At 36.4% G+C, this 21,637-nt stretch overlaps 1 protein-coding gene across 1 annotated transcript in view; it reads left to right on the plus strand.

Moving 5' to 3' along the window:
* The window catches only part of SMC5 (structural maintenance of chromosomes 5), a 101,043-nt gene that overhangs the window by 76,887 nt on the left and 2,519 nt on the right, over positions 1-21,637 (plus strand). The window contains exons 15-22 of the mRNA XM_065879896.1: positions 390-559; positions 2,949-3,072; positions 3,409-3,531; positions 16,739-16,864; positions 19,322-19,366; positions 19,807-19,902; positions 20,396-20,500; positions 20,716-20,835. Of these exons, the coding sequence (XP_065735968.1) occupies positions 390-559; positions 2,949-3,072; positions 3,409-3,531; positions 16,739-16,864; positions 19,322-19,366; positions 19,807-19,902; positions 20,396-20,500; positions 20,716-20,835 (909 nt within the window). The remainder of the gene's footprint in view (positions 1-389; positions 560-2,948; positions 3,073-3,408; positions 3,532-16,738; positions 16,865-19,321; positions 19,367-19,806; positions 19,903-20,395; positions 20,501-20,715; positions 20,836-21,637) is intronic.

The following is a 21,637-nucleotide window of genomic DNA, read 5'->3' on the forward strand; positions in this document are numbered from 1 at the left end:
GGTCTTCTGCCCAATTTTTGATTGGATTATTTTTGAGTTATATGAGCTGTTTGTATATTTTGGAAATGAAGCTTTTGTCAGTTGCATCCTTTGCAGATATTTTCCCCTAGTCCGTAGGTTGTCTTTTCATTTTGTTTTTGGTTTCCTTTCATGTGCAAAAGCTTGTAAGTTTAAGTCCCATTTGTTTATTTTTGCTTTTATTTCTTATTGCCTTGGGAGACTGACTTAAGAAAACATTGGTATGATTTATGTCAGAGAATGTACGGTGTTATGTCTTTTATATCTAAGTTAAAGATTGGTTATTTTGAGTATTAATAAAGAATATTAACTGGAGTTATAATACGTTAGCCTGTTTTTTAAATATACTAACAATATTGCATATTCCATAGGAAATTAATAGAAAATTGCAAGCAGTAGAATCAGGGTTGATTGCCTTACGTGAGACAAACAAACATCTAGAACACAAAGATAATGAACTTAGACAAAAGAAGAAGGAGCTTCTTGAAAGGAAAACCAAGAAAAGACAACTGGAACAAAAAATTAGTTCCAAACTAGGAAGGTATCTTTCAGCCTATTTTGGGGTAAGGGGGCTGGGTGGGTGGTACAAAAGCACTATAAGGATATTGTTAGTTATACATTGTAATGACGACACAATTCCCACCAGCAATCTGCGTACAATTTCTCTCTCAAACTTACTTACCCTCCTACCCAAAACATGGGACAAAGGGAGGTGAATCTTAAGTGTTGTGAGTTTTTCTGTTCCCTGATCTGCTGTTCTCATCCCTGGACCCCTTTCTGTTCTTAAAAATTATTGAGGACCTTGAGGAAGTTTTGTTTCTATGGATTATATCTATTGATATTTACCAAATTAGAAATTAAATTCATTAAAACGATAATAAAGCCATACATTAACATATTTATGAAAAAGTTTTCCAAACAAAATACATTTAGCAAGAAGAATGACATTGTTTTTGCATTTTTGTAAATCTCTTTGGATGAAGTCAGTTGTTTTTCATATGTGCTTCTGCATTCACTGGTTTGTGAGATGTTTTGGTTGAAGTATATGAAGAAAATCTGGCCTCACATAGATATGCAGCTGGAAAAGGGAGAAGTGCTTTAATAGACTTTTCAGTGTATGTATTATCAAAACTTGCCAAGGTGTGGTTTGTGAAAGTTTAATTGCAACATGGAATGCGAACTCATCAGTGAAGTTGTGCACTCCTACATTACTTTAAGTGCATCATTCACCCATGAATGACTTTGTTACATTATGCTAGCTTACTGTGAGATCCCAGGCCATTGTTCTCAGAACTTATTGTTTTATTTTGAATTTAGATATTTTATAGAAACTTGGAATATATAAGATGGGATAAAAGCTATTAGGGTGTTCAGTCTGGGGAAAGGAACTGTGGCTTCCAGTTTCAAGGCTTTTCCCATGCCCTGTCATGACACAGCACAGACCTTTCTGTTGTGATTGTTCTTTTATGCTTCTTTGCTATAGAATAAAAATATAGATATCAATAACATAATAAATGAGAGCTGAGTCTTGAATAAGGTACAAGTTTACCTTGATCTAATATAATAGTGTTTCTAAACACATTCATAAATTATTTAAAATGCTTTAAGAAAAAAATTTTAAGCAAACAATTGCACATTAACTTTTGTTTAAAAAGTCAGTAATGTACCTTGGTTGCTTAAAGCAAGATATAGCTATTTAGTCTAACTGACTGCCTAGAATTTTTTTCTACTTTAACCCTTCACTTCTGTCTTCAGTCATCTACAAGACATTTACTGTTGGACTGCTGTATTGAACTCATTGTCTAAAGCTAAACTTTCTCCTCATAAAGTAATGTTGATTTTTGTAGTGCAGTAACCTTTCATAGCCATTGTCATCCTGCTGTCTCATACCTCCAGTTACTCACTTTGGAATACTGCAGTGGTGACATGGTTAATGGTCTCTACTTGACTAGTCTCCTTCTCCGTTCAGTGCGTCCAGAATACTGTCATCCAGTTTATCTTCTTTTCACGTTCCTACCCCCTTCAAGAATATCTTATAGCTCCCTACCTTTACTACATGAAATTTAATTAAATACTGCTTTCCTTTAGATTGGCTTTCAGGTTTTTCAAAATCTTATTTCACTCCACCCATTCTAATTTCCTCCCTGTCTTCCCCAAAGTCTCTTCATGTACCGTTCAGTCCACTCTCTACAGCATCCACTGAACTTATTCATTCTTGTTTATTATTGCTTCCATCGTTTGTTCTTGATTCTTCCCTTGAGGCAACATGATGTAGTGGAAAGACTTGGACTTTGATGTCAAACACATCTTACAGTTTAGTATCTGGGATCTTAGGTAACAACTTCTGAGCCTTAGTTTCTTCATCTTAAAGAGCAAAGTATTAACCTTTAGGATTGTTGTATTGCCTTTTCATTACATATATTTTTTACCTGTTAATCAGATCTCCACAGTTAAGCTCCTTAAGGGAAGGGACTATATTTATAAACAATGTTTATCAGTTATGGGCCAGACACTATACTAAGTGTGTTCCAGAATTTGCCTTTTTTTAGTATTCACCAGAGCCCAGTGGAGAGGTACTATTATTATTTACAGTTTATAGATGAGGAAACTGAAGCTCAGAGAAGTAAGTTCTTCAGTTATATCGCTCATTAGTGGCAAAGAGGAAATTTAAATCCATCTTTCTGATTCCAGATCCTATACCATTAGCCACTAGCATTACCTAGACTATGCTGGGCACATACTCTATCTATCTCAAAAAATATTTTCAATCTTGAGTGGTTACACAAAATGATTGTTTAACCTAGAAGCTAGCAGTTAACATCTGAGTAGCATTGCTAAATAGCCCACCCATAAAGCAGCAGGGGGCCTTGGAATTTGGGCTCAATCCTTGTGTTTTCTCTGATTTCCACATCATTATGCATTTCATACAGTTTAAAGCTGATGGAACAGGATACTTGCAACCTTGAAGAGGAAGAACGAAAAGCAAGCACCAAAATCAAAGAAATAAATGTTCAAAAAGCCAAACTTGTTACTGAATTAACAAACCTGATAAAGGTAAGCCATTTTCTTAATTTTAGTCATATTTTTTTTGTTGCAGGTCGACAGCAAAATCTTAGCAAGAGATTGTATTGTTGGACATTTCTCATTCTAGATCAGTAAATTGGTTTAAAGCACTCATTAAGCTAAATTATTTTATTCCAGATGACTCAAATATACAAGAAAACTTTAAAATTCTCTTAAAATAAAATTATAAAAAGATTTATTTGAGAGAGGTATCAGTCACATTAGAAAAATGTTATTTTTTTCATGGTTTATAATTTTGTTTTTTAAAAGAAACTGTACTGTTTTTCTTAGTTGTAAAACAAACTCATAGGGGTTTTTTATTCCTAGATTTGTACTTCTTTGCATATACAAAAAGTAGATTTAATTCTTCAAAATACTACAGTGATCTCCGAGAAGAACAAATTAGAATCAGATTATATGGCTGCTTCATCACAGCTACGTCTCACAGAGGTAAAATGTTTACTTTTATTTTTTATTTTGGGGCTTCAGACCAGTTTGAAAATGTGTGTGTGCGGTGGGGGGGGGGGGTGTATGTATATACATATATATATATATATATATATATATCATGCCTTGCAATATGCAGTTTTTTTATGCTCTTTAATTTACAAATTTAATGCATCCTGCTGATGAGGAAGCAATATTTGAAACCCTTTGTATGTATTCTGCATTTTATGTTATTTGATTGGGGGAGGTGTGGTAATAATCAAAAAAGAGAATTAGAGTCCCTGATTTAGTCACTTGAAGACCAAAGTCTCATGTCTGCTTTCTTAACCAATATAAATTATAGTTGTTACTGTTATCAAGCAGCAACTAGTAGCTTTTATTGCAGTTTGTATCCCATAAAGTAAACTGCAGATGAGTTCTAGTCAACACTGAGAGTGGCCTTAGTGTGTAATCTTCGTGATTTAACCTTCTGTTAATACCTGTGAAACGATGATAAATATCGAAATAGTGGGGGGTCGGGGGTGATGTACTAAGTTAACATAAATTCCAGAGAAGAACTAGCAACAAAATGAGTTAGTATAACAGTGGGATAGTTTCTGAGTCTTTCAAATCCTTTCCCAAAAACAGAAGAGCAACTAGAGCAACTAGGATAACATAACAGTTAACAAACAACCCATGGACAACATATACAACAAACCAAGCTTTAAGGTATCCCTATAGGTGTACTGCAGTATATTCTCACACTTAACCACCCAGGGTTAACATCAGGCTAGTTAAGGGCTTAGTCCTCAATAAAACTACCCTTACTTCAAATGCTAACTGCAAGTTCAGAGGTCCCCAGGCCACCTGCACTTCTGACTAACTGGCTACAAATTCAAGAGCTCTTATGACTCCCCCAGGTTCTGTAATTAACTAGAGTGACTCACAGAACTGAAGAAAAGGCTATATTTAACAATTACAGTTTTATTATAAACGCTACAAATCCCTACTAGTCAAATGAAGAGACATGTAGGGTGAGGTCTGGGAGGGTCCTGAACACAGTTTCTGTACACTTTTCTGGTGAAATCAGGATGTGTCACCCTCCTACCATCAGTGTGTTCACTAACCAAGAAGCTCTATGGAGCTTCAGTGTTCAGGACATTTATTAGGGTTGCATTACCTAGGCATGATTGATTGGATCATTGGCCAGGTGGTTGAACTCAATCTCCAGCCCTCCTCCCTGGAATTCAAGAGATTGGGAGGACAATAATAAGACTCAAAGCCCCAGCCCTCCCCTCTAGTCACATGATTTGTCTTTCTGGCGTTGCCTTCGCCCATCCTGAGTCACTCCTTAGCATAGTAAAGTCAGGTGTGATCCTAGTAGGGGCCCATGAATAACAAAGACAGACACTCCTATCACTCAGACAATTCCTAGGGTTTTAGAGTCTTCCTCCCAAGAACCAGGGACAAACATCAGTCAAATTCTATATTTTACAACACCTGTGAACTCCAAACTATAGGTGGGTAAGATCAAATCAGCAGCAGCATCAAGACTGGTGTGGTATCAGAAAGTATGTGGTAAGAAGCAGAGGGAAGGCTCCAAGAATCTAAAAATCAAGTCACCAACAGGTACTCATCTCTAAAGAAAAGAGGCCCCATTTGGTGTGGAAAGTTCAGCAGACCAATTTGAGAGCAGCTGAAACTGGGAGGTGACCATAGACTCAAGAAAGGTCAGGTGGTGCTGGGGTGGTGGTTTAGGCCCTGTGAACTCTCAAATTAACCGAAACTGCTTTGCAGAACAAAGCTGCTTACTGAGGAGAACTAGAACTACAGGATAGACTAAGGAGATAGTAAGCATGTATCATGTGATTATAAGGCTGACACAGTAGCTAAAGGCACAACAGTCTAAACATGGGAGAAGGGAGACAGTGTAAGTAAAATGGAATATATTTGCTGATTGTCCTATAGGTACTATCAGGAAATAAAAGGATACTACTTCAGATTAGATGCTTTGAGAGAGGGAGAGGGAAATGAGGGAGAATTTCAATATTGTTTATAGTAGGAACCAGTATCTCAAAAAAGATACTAAGGCCGTAAGGATATTGCATAAGATATTTCGCACATAAATAATCTTTCAAATAAAAATAGCTTTCCTGGGCTTCCCTGGTGGTGCAGTGGTTGAGAGTCCGCCGGCCGATGCAGGGGACGCAGGTTGATGCCGCGGGAAGATCCCACATGCCACGGAGCGGCTGGGCCCGTGAGCCATGGCCGCTGAGCCTGCGCGCCCGGAGCCTGTGCTCCACAACTGCAGAGGCCACAGCAGTGAGAGGCCCGCGTACCGCAAAAAAAAAAAAAAAAAAAAAAAAAAAAAAAACGCTTTCCTAAATGCCAACAATAGATGAAAAAGGGAGAAGGGGACAATATAAAACAGATTACATCACTGAAGATTAGATATTTAATTTATATACATATTAAGACAACACAATGGCAGAACTTAGGCCAAACATCAATCATATCATTAAATATAAATGGAGACAATTTATCTTTTTAAAAAATTTTTTGAAGTAAATTCCAATACTATGCATAATATGAGAGGCACATCTAAAAGAAAGAGATTCAAAAAGGTTTAAAATGAAAGGACAATGAGCACAAGGGATCTTTGGGGGTCAAAAAGGCTCAAAATATTAATCAAAAATATATGATAAACCTATTAATTTCATAATTGATGCTTAAAATATTAATGGTCACCTTTGGAGGATATTGGGAACAAGCTCATGATTTTCAAAAATGGCAAAGAAAAAAAAAATGGCAAAGAAAGAATCTAGCATTTATGCTGTCTTTTTTATGTGAACTATTTAGGATAAACAAATGAGATGGGGAAGTTTTTCTTTACAGAAGTATTTCAGTTAATAAATGCAGAAGGAAAAAAAAAAGAAAGAAAAGGAAAGAAATGCAGATGGAATTATAGTGTTAGAATATCACCACCTTGTAGCTGCTAATGAATCAGTGGATCACATTAGCTGCTAACATCACAAAAAGATAGCCAGATATTTATTTATGTGTATCCTGATGGAAGGACATAACACAACACCACCTATGAACTAATGTTGTGAAAAAATCAAATTTCAACCCGATTAAGCCTCTAGAACAAGGTTTCTCAATCTCAGCACTATGAATATTTTGAACTGGATAATTCTTTTTGTGGGGGGCTGTCTTTACCAGCATCCCTGGCCTCTATTTGCTAGATGCCAGTAGTACACCGTTCCCTCAGCTGTGACAACCAAAAATATTTCCAGACACTGCCCTGGGGAGCAGAATTGCCCCCATTCAGAACCATTGCTCTAAAACTACAGTTTACAGGAAATAGAGGAGAGCAAAAAATATGCTAAATGACTCCACAGGAATACAGTCAGCAAAATCTAGAACGTAAGGGACTATATACGGACAAATCATTTACTTTAGTGCTGTCCAATAGGAATATAGTGCAAGCTGTATGTCATTATAAAGTCTCTAGTGACCAAATTTTAAGAAGTAAAAAGAAATAGGTAAAATTATCCATTTAATAGTATATTTAACTCAGTAAATTAAAATGTTATTTCAACATGTAATCAATATTGGAAAATTATTGAGATATTTTACAATTTTATAATAAGCCCTCAAAATACTGTAATAAATACCTACATCTGAATTTAGATGATAAATTTTCATCACAAATATTAGATTTTATAAAACTTAAGAGTTGCAAAAGTAAATTCATATACTCAGATTATTCTAAACATTTTCTGGTGGCTAAAGTGAGTATTGATTTTAAATTATTTTAAATTAAAGATTTATTCTCTCAGAACTCTAGTCACATATGACTTGTGCCTTACTTTATTGGGCAGTGCAGTACTGTAACGAAGATAAAAAGGGGAGAGGAAATGTATAAGCTAAAAGGGACTTAAAAAACGTACTAACCAAATACTATGTGTGGCCATTATTTTGATCCTGATTTGAGCAAAGCAACTACTTAAAGAAGAAGTTCTAAGAAATGGAATTTTGAATATTGACTCAATATCTGATAATATTAGAGTTTACTGACAGTATTTTTTAAGTTTGATAATGTGGTTATGAATTTTTTTTATCTTTTAGAAATACATTGGCGTAGTATTTACAAAGAAAATAATGTTTGGAATTGCTTCAAAATAATCCAGGGAGGGGGCCACGTGGGGAGCGAGTGTAGATGAAACTGTGATGGTCATGAGTTGAAAATTGTTGAAGAAGCTGGATGGTAGATACATAAAGGTTTATTATACTGTTCTCTCTCCTGTTTCATATATTTCTGCATTTCCCATAATAAAAAGTAAATGTTTCTATTCTTGGCCATGATGAAACAGGGGCTCAGTTTACCCTCTTATTTTAAACCACTAAACGATGGGACAAAGTATATAAAACAAAGATTTTCAGACATTGAATAACAGGCAGCACAGGACAGTGATTCCCTAAGAGAAGGGAAAACAGAACCAGGTGAGCTCTACAATTGCCTTAATTAGCTTATTGCCTGGAGAGTTTCTAGGCCACAATGTAGGGAAGAGGGATTTAATAGGAGAGAGCATAACAGTACAAATCCTACAGACATTAAAAGGATTTGTTCATTGAAATGAAATTTCTTAAAAGATACAAGCTATCAAAGATCACTGAAGAAGGAGCTAATTAGAATAGCCCTATATTTACTAAAGAAATCATATTTGTAGTTAAAAGTCTTCCCATAAAGAAAACTACAGGCCCAGTGGCTTCACTGTTGAATTCTACCAAGCATTTAAAATAATTAATATCAATTCTACCTAAAGTCTAGAAAAGGTGAAAAGGAAGGGAATACGTCTTGACACATTATATGAGGCCAGCCTTAGATATCAAAACCAGACAAAAGAAAACTACAGACCAATATCTCTCATGAACATAGATGAAGAAATTCTTAATAAAATGTTAGCAAATCAAATTCAGCAGTATATAAGAGTAGTATATCCTAACTAAATGAGTTTATCCCAGAAATACAAGGTTGATTCACTTTAAATCTTTAAATCTCTACTAGAAATGTGCAACAAGGCAAGAAAAAGAGAAGGCTTACATATTGAAAAGGGAGAAGAGACTTGCCCATTTCAGACAAGTGTGATCATTTCTGTGGAAAATATTAAGGAATGTACAGAAATGCTTCTAGTTGAATTTAGCAAGGTTGCAGGATACAAGTTTCAATATGTAGAAATCAGTTGTGGTTCCGTCTGCTAGCAGTGAACAATTTGAAACTGAAATTTTAAAATACTGTGTACAATAGCATCAAAAATATTAAGTACATAGGGATGTATATATTTTGGGTTGGCCAAAAAGTTCGTTCGGGTTTATTTGTAAGATGCTACAAAAGCCCGAACGAACTTTTTGGCCAGCCCGATATATATGACCTATACACTAAAAACTATAAAACTATAAAAGTAAACGGAATTGATTGTGTTCATGGATCAGTGATTCAAGATTTGTTAGAATGCCAGTGCTCCTCCAAATCTGTAGATTCGGTAAAATTCCTAGCAGGGTTTTTGGAAGGGTTTTAGTTTTTGGAAGTTGACAAGCTTATTCTAGAATGCAGTGGGCTTAGAAGAACTTTGAGAAAGAACAAATTGTATGACAGAAACTACCTAATTTTAAGACTTATTACAAAGTTACAGTAATGAAGACACCATTGTATTGGTGTAAAAATAGACATATGGATCAGTGGAACAGAGAATCCAGAAATAGATACACATATATACAGTCTGTTGTTTTTTGGCAAAGATACTGAGGCAATTTAACGTAGAAAGAATAGTTTAACATAGTGCTGGGACAACTGAATAGTCACATACAAAAAATGAACCACCACCCTTACCTCATACCATATACAAATGGATCATAGACTTAAATGTAAGAACTAAAGCTATAAAACTTCTTGAAGAAAACATAAGAGAAAATCTTAGTGACCTTAGTTTTGACAAAATAGAATAAATAGAACACTAAAAGCATGAATTATAAAGGGAAAGAAATCAGAAGTTGTGCTTCCTCAAAATTAAAAATTTTTCAGTAGACAGACACTGCTAAGGCAGGCTACACACTGGGGAAATGTATTTGCAAAACATCCATCTGACAGAGGACTTGTATTTAGATGAAGGGCTCTTACTATGGGCCAAATCTAGCCTGAGGTCTGTTTATGTAAAGTCCCTGCAAGCTAAGAATAGTTTTTGCATTTTTAAAAGCCTCCACCCAAAAAAAGAAGAACATGTAACAGACTGTATGTGGCCCTCAAAACCTAAAATATTTACTTAGTGGCTCTGTATAGAAAAAGTTTGCTGACCCCCGATAGATACTATAACAAGAACTCTTAACAATCATCAATATAAGCAAGACAATTCAGTCAAAAAAACAGGCCAAAGATTTAAACATAGTCTTCACTAAAGTATACAGAGAGCAAATGATCACATGAAAAGGTGCCCAACCTTATGAGTCAGTAGGGAAATGTGAATTAAAGCCATAATGAGCTATCACCACAGACCTACTAGAATGATTTAAAATTTTAAGACTGACCAAACCAAAGTGCTGGTGAGGGTGTGGAGCATCTGGCACTTGCATACATTTCTAGTAGAGATTTAAAGTGAATAACCACTTTGGAAGACCACTTGAGAGATTCTTAAATGCTAAACATATACCTGCCGTGTGAGCCAGCCATTCCTCTCCCAGTATTTACCCAAGAGAAATAAAAGTGTACGTCCACGGAAGACTAGTACGCAAATGTGTAGCAACTTTCTTTGTAATGCTAAAAAATATGAAATTCTACAAAATGCAGAATGCTTAGTGACTGAAATAAATCAGTGGTTACCTGCGAAGGGTACAGTGGGATGGATTACAGACGGATACACAGTTGTTGAAGGCGATAGACATGTTCATTATTAGTGGTGATGGTTTCACCGATGTACATATTTGTCAAAATTCATCAAGTTGTACACTTTATATATGTGCAGGTTATTTATCCATTAGTTACACTTCAGAACTGAAAAATTTAAGGAAAAAACTTATGAAGTCTTTTTTCAAGTATGAAATTTTATATACAAGAGTAAAACGAGTAATATAACATCCATGTGTCCACTGTCTCTTCTAACAGATGTAACATTTCGCCATAATTGTTGCAGGGTTTTAAGACTATTCATGTATTCAGAGTCCCCTTGTACCCTTTCCTATCTATTCTTCTACTTTGCTAGAATATACTCCTTTCTGGCAGTGGTCTGTACATGATTCACTTTACACTTACCAGAAACAAACGTGTTGGGTAAAAGTGAACTATAGTAGTATCTTTCAGTGGAAAGAGTCTTTAGAGGCTGGGTAGCCATAGGATTGCATAGATGAATGGAAAGATTAAATCAGAGTAGAAGAAGAGCTTCATTATTCTGAAGCCAGCTTCTTCAAACTCTCTGGCTTCTTGAAAAAGCTTATGGCTAGAAGAAATGGGAAAAAACCAAGAATTTTGCTAGCAGGTAAGCATCTTAAAGTACGCAAGCACAAACACACCTAGCCAAAAGGAGCTGAAGGTCAGGTTCCATATCCTAGGGTTGTGGGTAGTTCAGTTTGAGCAAAAACAGGAGGGTTGGAAGAGGGGAAAGTTCCACCCCACCCAAAGAAAAGGGGTGGAGGAAGACAGGAAGGCAGCGGGTGTAGCAGTAGTCACTCTGAATATGTAGAAGAGATCCGGCAAAGAAACTTCGGTGGGGGGTGGGGGGGTGGGTGCTGGATGTGGAACAAGTTTCCAGTGGAGAGCTCATCAGTGTTTACTTCGTGGGAGCATAAGGGAAGTCATCTGCAGATCGTGTGTTCTCTTGGTAAATAATGATAGAGCCCATGCCAAAGTTTCTTCATTGATTGAGCCTGTGAACCTGGTTGTTGAGTATGGTGTTATAGAAGAGATTTCATGAAGGAATTGACCCCTTATGCAGATAGATGGAGCTTTCCGTCAGGTCACACGAGACAGTATTTGATCCTGCTGCCTGAAGTTTTGTTTTTGAATTAAGTGTCAATGAGAACTTAAGAAAATTATGGGTGTCATGTTACATAAGTATCACAAAATCATGTTCACTTTGGAGTAAGCCCTCTCCCAGACTTCAGCCCCTGTTGACATGGTTAGAGATACTCTTCAGCAGCCTTAGTTCACATAGATGTACTAAGATTAGGTGCAAACTGTGACTCATCCATTTTGTTAGTAGTAGCAGAAATAGTAATATTTTGAGTTGAGCTAACTACTCTGGAGAGTAGGAAAGTACTTGTGAGGAGGTTTTGTTTTCAATCTTTGAGCCACTAATTTTTTACAAAGATGGCCACATTATACTGTCTAGAGAAATAATCTGATTAGCTGCGTGTCACTCTAGATTTTGTTACCTGGAAATAATACCCACTCAGTTCTCAGCCTCTTACCATACTCACACACACATCTAGTCAGGTTTTTCCATACTAATCTTATTTGATACTACCCCTGGCTTTATTATGTATTTCCTCAACAATATTTTGCAGCATGGTTTCCCTTTTTTATATGTTCATCTGAAAGTTATTAAGTGTTTTTTATTCTTAATTGTCTTACCAACCCTTTTGTAAGGTTCTTTTATTTCTTACACTATGTTTTGATAAGTTTTGTTACTGACTGATCATAGTCACCAACCACACATTTTAAACAGTCAAGAATGATGAGTAAAAGATACAGAGAATAAGTGTTTGGTAGTTCATTTTCTCTTTCATTTGCTCTTTTTCCTTCTCATGTTTGCTGTCACTTACCCATATTTGCTCTTACCTATTCTTCTGCTGTCCTACTGCATTTGAAACAAAAAGAAATCATTTCCTTCCTTCCTTCCCTCCCTCCCCTCCTCCTTTGGACACACTGCAGGTTGTACTAAGGAACCATTACTGCCACTTCAGGGTTTGTCTTTTACCCTGATCATGAAAACAAGTTCACAAAAGAAGACTGACACAAAAATTCAGTAGGGATTGTATTCGTGAAGGAACTTAGGGATAGGGATAACTAACCACCACTGAGTTTCAAACTTCCTCAAATTATTGGAAGGCAAATAGGGGAAAAAGGGTTCCAGACCCATAAAACATCTCCAGAGGTATGTCATTACCTTCTGGAATATTTTTATGACTAGTTAATAAGCTGACTGAATCCAGATACGGAGGGGACAGATGGATGTACAGGTTACTTGGTTTTTTACTTTGGGCAGCGTTCCTAACCACTCCAAGCCTACTGTCTTCAGCCATAGGTATTATGGTACCTAACTTGCAGGGATATTTGTGATAGTAAATTCAATAATATATATCATGGTGCTTAGTGTGTGCCTAGCATGAAGCCCATATTTCCTTAAGAAGTATAGATTTACATCAGGTTTAATATTACAAGAATTGGAAGTTGTTAAATTTATTTACCCTAATACTAAATTTAGAAATTCTGTGCTTTCATCTAATGTTCTTTCCTCTGCCTGCCTGCTTACTACTCTCCCACAAAAAACAACTTCAGAGGACTTTTTTTTTCCAATTTAAAGGAGATATATGTATTTGGCGGGAAAAAATACTTTCCCAAGTAAATAGTATTATTGTCACTGTTTACTATTAGATTGATTGAAATAGAATTTGTAAGCTTGTATATTAAAATGTCAGAAGACCACTAATTTCTACACTTCAAATTCGACGTTAAAATTTTAAGCTGCTTAAAGATTAAATACTTTTCATATTTCTAAAACATATATGCAGTCCAATATGAACGAAAACTTATGGTTAACATTTGAATTTGAAATCAATTAAATTGGAATGAAGTTTGATTCTTTTCTTTATATGAAAGGAAAATTGAGGAAGAAATGTTTTGATCTACAGCCAGTTTTTAAGCATAAGTTTATGCTACCTAGAACGTAGTTTAATTCCTTTCACACCAAAATGGCTTTCATTGTGTTTCACTCTTATTTTAATAAATTAAGTAGAATATTTACTGTGTTAAGTTTATGTGCAACATATATTCAGTAAGAAATTCTGTGAACAATCTGATTTTTCCACTAGAGGGCCCTCTTAGAGAAGGTTTTTCTTGTTTAGTGTCAAGGTATTTCTGTACAACTTTCATAACAATTGAACTTTATCAAAAGATTTTCAGAGAAAAGATAATACTTATTCATTTCTTTCAGGGTATGTACCTACAGAGTAATCTTTTCTGAGATGTTGGTGGGGGATATTTTGTAAGTTTGCCATTTTCTCCCCTTATGTTTTACACAGATGAACTGTTTCTGTGGCCTTTTAACTGTTAAAGGCTAGATTCTATGAAGAAATGTAAATAAGCCCTTTTCACTAGCCTGAATTTACAGTGTTATCTTATATAATTGGACTCTTTCTGCACCCCACCCCCGCAGAAAAACTCAGTAAGAATTATGGGGTGGGGGAAGAACAGGTGCTATGTGAATAGTGTCACAAACATGTATGTATAGAAACAACACTGTCTCTTTTTTTTTTTTTTTTTTTTTTTGCTGCATTGGGTCTTCATTGCTGTGCGCAGGCTTTTCTCTCATTGCGGCGAGCAGGGGCTACTCTTCGTTGTGGTCCACGGGCTTCTCACTGCGGTGGCTCCTCTTGTTGCGAAGCCTGGGCTCTAGGCACAGGGGCTTCAATAGTTGTGGCTCGGAGGCTCAGCAGTTGTGGCTCGCGGGCTTTAGAGCACAGGCTTAGTAGACATGGCCCGTGGGCTTAGTTCCTCTGCGGCATGTGGGATCTTCCCGGACCAGGGTTCGAACCCGTGTCCCCTGCATTGGCAGGTGGATTCTTAACCACTGCACCACCAGGGAGGCCCTCTGATAAAGATTTTATCAAACATATGCCACCAAACAGAAGGAAACTATTAAATGAGCTTTTGTCCTAAGCCCAGAGCCCCAGATATTCAGCTTGGGAATATTTCTTTCCCATAATGTTCTAATACTTCACTTTAGCAAGATCCAGAGGAATAGGAAGTAGGAAGAGAAGACTTTAGGAGTGTTTAGTTCTGTCTAGCTGTCCCATGTTTTGCATTTGCCTGAGTATAATGGGCTCTAGAGAGCAGAGTAAGGGTGACTGGGAGTCTTTAATTTTCTTTTATTTCTCTTGCTGTGTAGGGGCCAAGGAATCCATTCAAGGAAACTTTATATTGATACTACCTGATCAGTGTAAAGGCTTGCTTGCATTTTCAGATCAGTCCAGTATATATATACTTTTACTAACTTTTGTCTTAGTTTACTTTCTTTGCTGTCAAACTTGTGTGCATAAAAATTACCTCAGGACATTATTAATAATGCAAATGTCCAAGCCTTGGCCCCAGAGGTCTTAATTGTTAGATCTGGCTTGTGGCTGGGACATCAATACTGTTTAACAAATCTTCCCTCTATCTCACCCCTGCTCTGGTACTTTTTGTGCAGACCAAAGTTTGATGGAAAGAGCAAGCTAAGACCTGTTTTCTTTTTCAGGAACCTAATCATTTGCTATTTCCAACTTAATTATCTCTGAACCACATATAAAAAAGAAGATAATACATTTCTTTAAGATGGTAATGAGGATTATATTAATTACCGTATAGGATGGGGGTGATAACCATGGTTGGCACACAGAAGGCATCCCATGATGCCCTTTGTTTTTCTCTTTTTTTTTAACATCTTCATTGGAGTATAATTGCTTTACAATGGTGTGTTAGTTTCTGCTGTATAACAAAGTGAATCAGCTATACATATACATATATCCCCATATCTCTTCCCTCTGCGTCTCCCTCCCTCCCACCCTCCCTATCCCACCCCTCTAGGTGGGCACAAAGCACCGAGCTGATCTCCCTGTGCTATGCGGCTGCTTCCCACTAGCTATCTGTTTTACATTTGGTAGTGTATATATGTCCATGCCACTCTCTGACGTCGTCCCAGCTTACCCTTCCCCCTCCCTGTGTCCTCAAGTCCATTCTCTACATCTGTGTCTTTATTCCTGTCCTGCCCCTAGGTTCTTCATGACCCTTTTTTGTTTTAGATTCTATATATATGTGTTAGCATACGGTATTTGTTTTTCTCTTTCTGACTTACTTCACTCTGTATGACAGACTCTAGGTCCATCCACCTCACTACAAATAACTCAATTTCGATTCTTTTTATGGCTGAGTAATGTTCCATTGTGTATATGTGCCACATCTTTATCCATTCATCCGACGATGAACACTTAGGTTGCTTCCATGTCCTCCACAATGCCCTTCTTGTTACACATGAAACTTTTGCCACCTGGCTCTTGCCCACCTTGCCACTCTCATCTTTTACATGCTTACCTCTTCTCCAGCCACGTTGAATTTCTTGTTCCCTAAATAAGCAGGCCCTGGAGGCTTCCATGGCCTGTACGTTTTAAATCACCTATCCTGGGAATACCTTCTGCTGCTCCCTCTTAGTAATTTCTTATTTGTCCTTTAAGATCATTCACTTGTCATAGCTTCTGTGGTCCCTTGCCCACACCACACACATACTCTTTTGTGTAATTCCTCTTTCTTTTTTAATGTGCAAAATGGGGATAATAATACTATACAGTGCTGTGAAGCACCTAGCACATAAGCTTTCAGTAAATAGTAGCTGTTTCTTGTATGGTAATTAATGACTGTGTATCTTCCTTCTTATTCACCTTTCTATATGCTCAGTGTATAATAAAATACTGACATGTGATAGGTTCTCAGTAATTATTTGGTGAAGGAACGAATGGGTCCATGAATAAATGATAGCTACCTGAAAGGTGCTTGGAAAACTATCAAACATTATTTAAATGTTTTAAATTTAATGTTTTAAATAAAAACCTTTAAAGGTTCTGCTTACATTTGAATGCTGAGTATTTGGATATGAAGCCTACATACTGTATATATCAAATTTTATTAGAGTATAATTATACATAGCTAAATTAAACTTTCAGAAAAAGGCAGTTAAATTTAAATTTCAGAGCTCTTACAGATTCAAGAAATGCCATATTATTAATGTCCCGATATATTGTGAAGTTTAAGTTCAAATTTAACCTTTACAATAAAATCAGTCATGGTTTGAGATATGTTTTCGGATGATTTGCTTATCACAGTCAAAATTCAATAATATATTTGATATAATGTGGTGGTTTAATAAAACAGCCCTCTGACTTAACAGTAACACACAAATTTTCAAAATATTTCTTTTTCTTGTATTAGCAACATTTCATCGAGTTGGATGAAAGTAGACAGAGATTATTGCAGAAATGCAGGGAACTTATGAAGAGAGCCAGGCAAGTATGTAACCTGGGTGCAGAGCAGACCATTCCTCAAGAATATCAGACAGTAAGTATAAAAAGTATATAACGCTACAAGCTAACATATTTAAGACGGCTATTTGTAGGCTTAAAGTGTGTTAGGCATTGTACTGGGCCATGAAAAACACAATGTGCCATAAAATATGAGATCCCCCCCACCCCCCCCCCGCCACAATTTTTAAACTGAGTATGTATGTCAAGTAATTGTGCTCAACGAATTTTCTTCACTATACTCAGACTTGGACACCAGTCAGTCTTAGTGCTTCATACTAAAGTTGTTAAAACATGGGTATTATTTTGCAAAATTATTAATGCCATTAACATTCATTCTTCCAGTAAAAAGCTTTTTTTCCCAAGCACCCTTTTAATAGGTAGGGTCAGGAGACGGGTTATAGCTTTTCATGGAAACATAGTACCAGTAATTGATATATAAGGAACAGTAAAGAGAGGTGATATTTAGACAAACGAAGGCAAAATGAAAATGTTTTCCTGGAAATTAGGGTGTTTATTTACAGTTGAGTGGGAGCTGAATCTTTATGGCTGACATCTGTTGCTAAGGAAAGGAAAAAAAGAGCCTTTCTTTCTTTACATTATGTGTATTTTATATTCTGACATATCATTCAGTTAGTAAAATGAGAAGATGCTGCCCTTTCTTCCAAGTTCCACCATTAATTAGGTAGCCCTGTGACCCAAAGCTTTATCTGACAGGTAGGAATAATACCTTGCCTACATACTTACTCTCTCAGAATAATGTCAAAGTAAAATTAGAAATAAAATTTTAAATATCTGGTATTTGTGTGGCTTTTTAAATTTCAAATGTTATCTATTTCAGTAGATAATGAAATGTCTGCTAAAGATATAAATAGAACTGGAAATAAAACTTATTTGGATTATAATTTTCATATCCTCAAAGATTGTGCTTTATGCTCTCAGACCCAGAAACTAGGGAGAATGGATCTGTTTGGATACATAATAGGAATTTAGTAGATATTTGTAAGAAAATTGAGGGGCTATTGTTTCTAAAAATAAACCTTCTCCAGAATACATTGTGTTTATAAAATAAGTAAATATTAGTACAATACCTGTACTAACTTTTTCTTTCAGAAAGTAGCATGATTCTGTCCTTGATACATGGTACTGTTTTTGAAAGAAACAAGATTAGAGCATAGTTCATGTGTTCATTAAAAATGTATTGATTACCTTCTATATATCACATGCACTGAACAAAACACACATACTTTCTTCTCTCTTGCAATTTATATTCTAGTCTGGAGGGTGGGGAAGACAAATCAAAAAGCAAACAGATTATGTCGGGGATAGCAAGAGGTACTAAGAAGAAGAATAAAACAAGGTAAGGGGCTAGAGTGTCAGGGAAGGCTCCTTTGAGAATATACTATTTTAGATGAGTCTTGAATGACGAGAAGAAATCAGTCAAGTGAAGGTTTGAGGGAAAAGCATTCCAGGCAGAGGAAATAGCTCATACAAAGCTCCTGAGGCAGAAGTATACTTGGCCTGTTTCAGCATAGAAAGAATCTCAGTGGGGCTACAATTTATAATCCAAGCAGAAAGAGGGGCAGAAGCCAGATCCTGTAGGGCCTTATACACCATAGAAAGAATTTGGGCTCTATTTAGAGATGGAACCCACTGGAGAATTTTAAACAGAAGAGTTATAGAGGTAGGACAACTTCAGTTTGTAAAAGAGCACTCCAACTGCTGTATGGAAAATAAAGTAGGGATACCAAAATGGAAGCACAAAGACCATTTATAGAAGATTATTGCTTTGGACCAGCCAAGAGATTTTTGTGGCATGGATTAGGGTGGAAGCATTAGACACAGAGCAGTTTACAGACTTGAGGTATCTTTTAATGACAGAACCAGCAGGACTTGGTAATGGATTTGAGTTGAAGGGTAAGAGAGAGAACCCCTAAATTTGTTCATTTACTGAGATGGAAAAGATTGAAGGACAAATCAGTTTGCTCAAATTGGTGGGGAAGGTGAGGAAGTTGAAGATTTGTGTTTCACCATCTTAAATTTGTCTATTAAAGAGTCAAATGAAGATACCAAGTGTTTAGCACATGAGTTCAAATCTCAATGGACAGGTCAGATTCACAAAAATATACTTAACAAATATCTGAAGGCCTGTAGAAGTTGAACTGCTTTCCAAAAGGTTAAGATATTAGATTAATGCAGTATGTTAGGATCTTTTTCAAGGTTTCAGTATTCATTTTGTACATTGTAGTACATAAACTTTCGCAGGTTGTGGTGAAAAAGCAATGTACTGCTTTGCCTCGCCCCACAATAAAGTATCTCCTCTAATTTGTCTCTGTGGCATGGTCTCAGAAGATAGTACTGTGGTGAAATTCTACTGTCAAAGTAATTGGATTCTTAGGATGCTTTTGTAGTTCTTCACAAGTACAGTATAAAGTTCTAACTTCTTGCTCTCTTTCAATGCCCCACATATTCTGGACCCATTCTACCAATTCAGCAAGTACCCACCATTCCAAATGGACACAACTCCTCACCCCCCATGGTATGCAGTGCTCATTCTTTTTTCCAAGCTCCTGTCTCCCCTCTGCCTTACTTTTCCCTAGCCATTTGCTTTAAGGCTCAGAGATGGAATCTGGGCCTGAATTCTCTTACTCTCTTGTAGCTCCTGTAGCATGAACTGATACTTCCTTTCTCTGAATTCCATAACCTGTATGATATGTACTGCTTATTTTAATACTCAGCATCAATACATTGCCTTAAGGTGTTAGCCCGTGTTATTAAGTATATACATTTTGTTTTCTTTTAAAGTATAAGCTTTTTGAAAGCAAAAAGCCGTGTTTATAATTCCTTTGATTCCTTATTGTGTGCTAGCATGCTGTTCAACACATAGTAGATACTTACTAACTCAGCAGAATATTTTTAACTATTTGAACTGTTTTCACTGTACTATCTATAATAATGGACAATTTTTTTCTTCTTTAGGCTTTCCAAGATCTTCCAAACACCTTGGATGAAATTGATGCTTTATTAACTGAAGAAAGATCAAGAGCTTCTTGCTTCACAGGACTGAATCCTACAGTATGCCTCTTTCCCTAATGCCCACTGCAGCCACCACCGTCACCACACCCTCCCCCAAACAGAAACGCATGTGTGCGCGCGTGCGCACGCGCGCACACACACACACACACACACACACACACACACATCCCTCCAGTACTTGCCTCCCACTCTGTACTGGAGCTCTTGGTAATAATAAGCTAGACAGCAGGAACAATGTGCTTTTAAATGCCAGATTCTGAATCTATTAGAATTTTAAATAGATTCTTCCTAAGGAACACAGTGTTCTGTGCCTTTTCTTTATAAAAAGAATACTTGGGCTAACCTGAAATACTGCAGTGTCTATTTTTTCAAGGATAAAAAATGGCATTTTCAGTATGTTACAAGAACATAAATTAACTGCATACAAACAATGCAACAAAAGTGGCATTTTCAGTTAATGTTTTAATTGATGCAAAATTTTCTATAATTTTATCCTTTGGTAGATTAATCTTAAAGATTTTTTTTCTGCCAGGTTGTTGAGGAGTACACAAAAAGAGAAGAAGAAATAGAGCAATTAACTGAGGAACTAAAGATAAAGAATGTTGAACTGGATAAATATAGGGAAAACATTTCACAGGTAATTATTCAACCGTTTTCTTTTTCTCATGTGCTTACCATTAATCATATGGTAATGTAGGATAATGCAAAATGAAATGATACATTGCATTTTTTCTTAGAAGCATATGTTCTCATGACCAGATTGATATTGATATTAAATTTGTTTTATATAAAGTTTTGTATCAGTGCAAGGACACTTTTTAAATTGTGTTTTTATATTGCCTTTACTTGCAGGTAAAAGAAAGGTGGCTGAATCCTTTAAAAGAGCTGGTAGAAAAAATTAATGAAAAATTTAGCAATTTTTTTAGTTCCATGCAGTGTGCTGGTGAAATTGATCTCCATACAGAAAATGAGGTAAAATTGCATTTGAAATGTTTCCTGGCAAGTAATTTTAATTATATGCTAAAAGTACATGTAAATTGTTTATTTACTGTAAAGTTACATCTGTGAAAATTTTGCTTACAAAAAAATTGTCCTAAGGAAGGAAAAGACCATATATGGGATTCCATCAGGCTCACCTTTTTTTTTTTTTTTTTTTTTGGTGACATTGGAGATTAGTGACTAATACCTTACAAAGTCTTTTCATATCCAGTCTAAGTAATGGTTATTCAGGTGTGGTAAGCAAATGCATTGCTTTTTGAATCTACTACTCAAGTTTGAAGGGTCATAAACAAATTGGTAAACATAACTGAAGCATAGTATATAGTATCAGTGGTTTCCTTTTGATCAAAAATTTGAGTTCACAAGAATAAAAATATTTAGAAATTTAGTACCAATTTCTTGAGCTACGTTCATGCATTGCAGTTGTGGGTAAAATAAGATTTCCATTAAGAAATGTGTAGGGGCTTCCCTGGTGGCGCTGTGGTTGAGGGTCTGCCTGCCGATGCAGGGGACACGGGTTCGAGCCCTGGTCTGGGAGGATCCCACATGCCGCAGAGCGGCTGAGCCTGTGTTCCACAACTGCTGAGCCTGCGCGTCTGGAGCCTGTGCTCCGCAACAAGAGAGGTCGCAATAGTGAGAGGCCCGTGCACCGCGATGAAGAGTGGCCCCAGCTTGCCACAACTAGAGAAGGCCCTTGCACAGAGACAAAGGCCCAACACAGCCAAAAATTAATTAATTAATTTGAAAAAAAAAGAAATGTGTAATGAGGGACTTC

Source organism: Phocoena phocoena, chromosome 6, assembly GCF_963924675.1.
Source record: "Phocoena phocoena chromosome 6, mPhoPho1.1, whole genome shotgun sequence".
NCBI lineage: Eukaryota > Metazoa > Chordata > Mammalia > Artiodactyla > Phocoenidae > Phocoena > Phocoena phocoena.